Source organism: Andrographis paniculata, unplaced genomic scaffold (genome assembly GCF_009805555.1).
Source record: "Andrographis paniculata isolate CXL003 unplaced genomic scaffold, ASM980555v1 Contig15END, whole genome shotgun sequence".
Taxonomy (NCBI): domain Eukaryota; kingdom Viridiplantae; phylum Streptophyta; class Magnoliopsida; order Lamiales; family Acanthaceae; genus Andrographis; species Andrographis paniculata.
Window position 1 is genome coordinate 1,447,343 of NW_026137435.1, and position 5,112 is coordinate 1,452,454.

Genomic DNA, 5,112 nt, shown 5'->3' on the forward strand with positions numbered 1-5,112 from the left:
CACGATTACTAAATAAAGAAATAGGACAATTGTTTTGGAACAGACGAAAATAAAAAAATAAGACAATTCTTTTGGGACGGAAGGAGTATATAGCTAAGGTACTCATGAAATAAAAGTCACTATGACTGAAAAAGAAAGTTTCACGTGTGGTTACGTACAAGACATATTATGACACGTACAAATTTGTTGCATCTCAATAATATATAATATAAAAATATTATTTTGTAAAAAAAAATAAAATTTGATATTAAGAAAAATAAAAAATAGCAACTAACCTAATTTGTAAGCTACGAGAAATTTAAAGAAATATACCCTAAGGTCACTTTAGTAAATCACATGAAAGAGCAAAATCTACCAAAGATTTAAAACAAAACAAACAAAACTAAAAACGAAGAGTGTTCCGTTCACATTCAGAAAAACAAAACTGAGCATCAAATGTACGGACGGACATCCGACTCCTTAAATAACTTAACCAAAATAACAACACACAAATTAGCCATGACCACAATCACAGATGTACATTTTTTTTAACCACAACAATTTTTAACTTAACTGACTCAGAAGAACATTCCCAACTTCATCATTCATTATTACGATAAGCTCAACGACTCGACTCGACTCAACTCGATAATAATAAATGGCAGAAGAACCACAAAAGGGATAAAAACACAAACCAGGATGGCGAGACGGGGTTTAGGCAACGATTCATTTGCCCCCTAATGTCGGGAACTGTCCTCGATCCTCAATGGCAGGTGCCGGAGCATATCCCGTTTCGCTGCCTCCGTTATATCCTCCTCTTGAGCCGCGCCCGCGCCCCCGACGCCCTCCGTAGTACCTCTCGCCCTCAGCAGGTTTCAAGAACTCGTTGATGCTCACAGACTAAACCGGTAAAAGACATAAAGGATGGTTAAATGATAAAAAGAACAGTTGATTTGAGGAGTTTTTATGAGTGGCTAAAATGGGACGGTACCTTCTTGGCTCTCTCTTCTTTCTCGGCTAATTCTTTCTTTTTGTCCTTCTCGGAACCCTGTTAGGAATAGTATGGTTGTAAGTATATATGTAGCTTGTTGAATAATGCTTGAAAAAAGATGGAAAAAATTGCAAAAAGTATCTCACATTTATATATCGTTATCACTTTTGTCCTATATTTATATCATTTGACCACGCGCGAACGAACGTGGTGTGAACATCACGAGCAGTCAAATGATAGAAATAGCGACTTTTGCGAACATGTATGATATACGTGTGAGATATTTTTTTGCAATTTTCCCAAAAAGAATGTGCAGAGCAAAAATTGAGTCACCAATTTGATGAATATGTCGTCATTGGTTTTCTTGTTTGAAAGTGGCTGCATGGATTCGAACTCCTTTAAATCGACCTTTCTTTCCTCAGTTTTGAGAGCCGACAGCGCCTTTCTCTTCTCCTCCAAAAGCTTCTCGTACTCTTCGAGTGTCATCTCCTGCATTTGAATGACAACATTATATACAAAGTATTCCCGATGATAATATTTCATAGAAATTTACAAACTACAAAACATGATTGGTAAAGCCATTCAACGAGTTCTAATCATTTTACTGAGCAGTCATTTTAGTTGTAGCACTTCGAATATTAACTTCCAATGTAACTGCAACCATTACGAAGAAACTTCACCTTATCCTCGGGCTCCTTTTCTTCGGCCTCGTTTTTAGCAGTTTCCTTGTCTCCATCACCAGCAGCATCTTCTTCTGCCAACGGCTTGTCAGTGTTGAGAGTTTTCTCGCCTTCATTAACAACTTCCTCCGCCACTCTAAAATAGAAAGGGATAAAAAAAGATGGATTTTAGATGCAAATGAGGAAATAGATAAACAGCTTATATTAAGTCATCATATTAATGAAGATAAAAGTCGAAAGGCAACAAGGAAATACTCAGCAATTTCATCAGTTGGAGTTCCCCAATTTCCGCGACCGGATCCTTCCCTTTTGAACTCATTTCTGCACATTTATCAAATTAGAAGAACATTAAACAATTTGAAATAGAAACGACAGTATGGACAAGTGACTGAGAATGAGGTCTACAGACCCGCGTCCAGTTCCACTACGGCGATCAAATGTCCTACGAGGTCTATCTTGTTCCCCTTCTCCACCTTCTCCATTACTAAAACCACCTCGGCGACCACCACGGAAAGAACCACGAGGTCCTCCATAACCACCTCGCCTTTCATAAGGTCTTCTTCCATCAGCCTCATCTGTTGAACCTTGAACAATGGGTATTTCCCTGTCGCCATATGAATTTTCGTTATTGGCCGAGTCTCTGAAGGAACCACCACCACGACCACGGCCATATCCGCGGCCACCAATGCCGCTACCACGACCACCTCTTGCAGGTTCGGATCTTGCCTCTCTTACTATTTGGGAGAATAAGAAAACAGTTGATGCAGACATTAGTATTGAAAATAATAAAATCATTAGTAACATAAGATATTTCAAAACACTCACTAGAAACAAGTAAATGGGAATAAATCTCCATGGAATGACTAACATAAAACAACAAAGTAAGTAGAACTCCAAGCTAGGAGCTTTCTGCGACAACATGTTTCCAATAATGGTAGAGAGCAAAATAAGAAAAAGTAGATTAATTGAAGAACAAGCACATTATTCGACACACAGACTGAAACCAACAGGATAACATCCAAAATATAGATTTTAAAAGAAAAAAAAAAAAACTCGAATCCCAATTCACTTATCAAGATAAAAGACTAATCAAGACATTTAATTCAAGAACTGAAATCTGAAGAAGAATTTCATAGTATATGCTCCACTGGAGTACGTGGTAAGAACATAAACCACCATTTTATGGCACTTTAAAATCAGCTCTCAGTAAGTACCAAACAGAGACATAAACAAACATAGGAATGTTGGAAACATAATTTTTAAGGTAAAAGTTCATCCAAAATCCAAACATATGACAACAATAATGCCAGCCTACAAAACTCAATTTGAATTTTACAAAACAGAAGCCTGAAACCAACCAGAAAAATGACTTGTTTGAGCATTGCATCAGCAAAGTAAGAAAAGAAGAAAGTAAACTGCTTCAGACAACCGATGATGTATGCTGTGTACAGAACAGACAGAGCAACATTAAAGCTTCTATTCCAAGGCTCGCACCAACGGTTCACTAATTTCATGGATAAAAACAAGTTTCTCACATCCAAAAAAATATTTCCAGAAACATCAAATGAGCTTGTAAAACCATGTAAAGCCAATCATAACAAAAACACCGCATAATTCTCTAAAAAGCCCCTTTCTACATATACTTCGAAATTTCAAAAGTGACGCAGTTAAAAATCAACTCACCGGCCTGAGATGGAGGAAGTGGTTTAGATGGAAGCTTCGCCTGCGCAGCCGCCTTATTCTGATTCGACGCCTGCTTAGCCCCCGCCGCCGGCTGGGATGACTTATTAGACTCAATCTTCTGCTGATGAGCAGCAATCAACAGCGAGGGATCCTCCACGTCATCGTCACCGAGCAAATCGAACGGATTGAGAGTCGCCATTTCCACCCACAGCAAGCAAAGCAAAACCCCAAATTTCGGAATTATCCAACACCGTAACCCTTAATTTGACGGATTATCCATTATTAACTCCGGCAGAACCACCAGATCTGTGAGAGCAGCTGTGAGCAGGGTGCAGAGAAGGATAGAGAGAAGAAAACCCTAGCCGCAACGCAAAGTAGACAGAGAGTAATTAGCGTTGTTTATCTGCTTGTGAGTTGCTACTGTACGAGAGATTCTGTCTGCATACCATAATATATATATATATATGTGTGTGTGTGCGCTTGTAACGGCGAGTATTTATTTTTTTTATTTTTTTTTATAATAAAAAAAATATATATATTCTGCCTTATCAATTCGATCGATGCTGATTATATATAAATAGAGGATTATAATACATAATTAATAATTAATGGATCAATTAAGAAATGTAATGATCATATTATTAATATATATATTATTATTATTTTTTTTTTAGAATGTATAAAATAAAATTTAATAAAAAATTTATTTTATTATTATTTTTTAAATAAATGATTTTTACATTAATTTTTAAAGTGTTTATTTGTATGTTTTAGTTTGTTTATTTAATGGTATAATTTTATATTTTTTTGTGAATTATGTAAAATTAAAAAGATATGATAGAGTAATATTTTTGTGTTCTTATTATTTTTATTTTTATATTTATATGTTTAAATTTGTATATTTTATTATATTTTTTACTAGTAGTTTTAAAATTTTGTGTATTATATAAACATTGAGGGTGTGTTAGTTTGGGGGTTTAAATTTTGAGCTGGGATTTGAATAGTAAAAATTTTGAATTTGAATAGTTATATGATGTGATATAAGTAGGTGTTGATGTGATATTTTTGAATGTAAAATTGATTTTTAATATAATATAAAAAATAAAAAATAGGTGTTTGATTTGATATTTTTTGGGGGAAAAAATTGGATGAATAGTTTAAATCCAATCTAATCCCCCAAACAAACACACCTTGAATTTGTTTATTTAATCTAAACTTTCTAATTTTTACTGTTAAGACTATGCGTTTCTCTCTCACAAATATTTCATCAAATATTATTTTAATATCAAATTCAAACCAAATTTTTCCCTAAACCAATCAAAAGAAACAAACCCTTAATAAATATTTTTGTTTGAAAATTTTCTTTAAAAGACTTTTGATTGTTTATAAAAATATTCTTTAAAAAATATTAAATCAAATATATATATTTTTTATTTTTTTTTATGTTATACTTCATCTGTCCACTTACAATGTTTACATATTTATATTTTGTGACGTCCAGTTACAAAGTTAACATTTAATTAAATACCCTACTTTTTTTTTCACAAATACTCTTTTTTTACATCACATTATTACTTTTACACAAAAAAAAGTAAGGGCAAAAATATCATTACACTACTTTTAACTACTCACTATAATTAAAATACTATTAATTCTTAAACACCGTGCTAGAAGTAAATGTAAATTTTGTAAGTGGACCGAGGGAGTACTAAATATGTCACATTAATTTTATATTTATATTTTGATATGTTAATATATATAAAAATATTTTATTAATAC

General features: G+C 33.5%; 1 protein-coding gene across 1 annotated transcript; it reads right to left on the minus strand.

Annotated features, from left to right (window-relative positions):
* Positions 1-383: 383 nt before the first annotated feature.
* LOC127261846 (RGG repeats nuclear RNA binding protein A-like) lies at positions 384-3,766 on the minus strand. The gene is made up of 7 exons (XM_051290272.1): positions 3,334-3,766; positions 2,060-2,384; positions 1,906-1,971; positions 1,651-1,786; positions 1,304-1,459; positions 971-1,027; positions 384-879 (listed from the first exon to the last, which is right to left on the minus strand). The coding sequence occupies exons 1-7, from the start codon at positions 3,530-3,532 to the stop codon at positions 706-708; spliced, it is 1,113 nt and encodes a 370-aa protein (XP_051146229.1). The 5' UTR covers positions 3,533-3,766; the 3' UTR covers positions 384-705.
* Between the last annotated feature and the right edge of the window lie 1,346 nt (positions 3,767-5,112).

Coding starts and splice junctions, on each gene's coding strand:
- LOC127261846 (XM_051290272.1), bottom strand. CDS start 3,532: ATGGCGACTCTCAATCCGTTCGATTTGCTCGGTGACGATGACGTGGAG. Junction 1,787..1,905: donor CCAACTGATGAAATTGCTGA/GTATTTCCTTGT, acceptor TTTCTATTTTAG/AGTGGCGGAGGAAGTTGTTA. Junction 1,460..1,650: donor AAAAGGAGCCCGAGGATAAG/GTGAAGTTTCTT, acceptor ATTCAAATGCAG/GAGATGACACTCGAAGAGTA.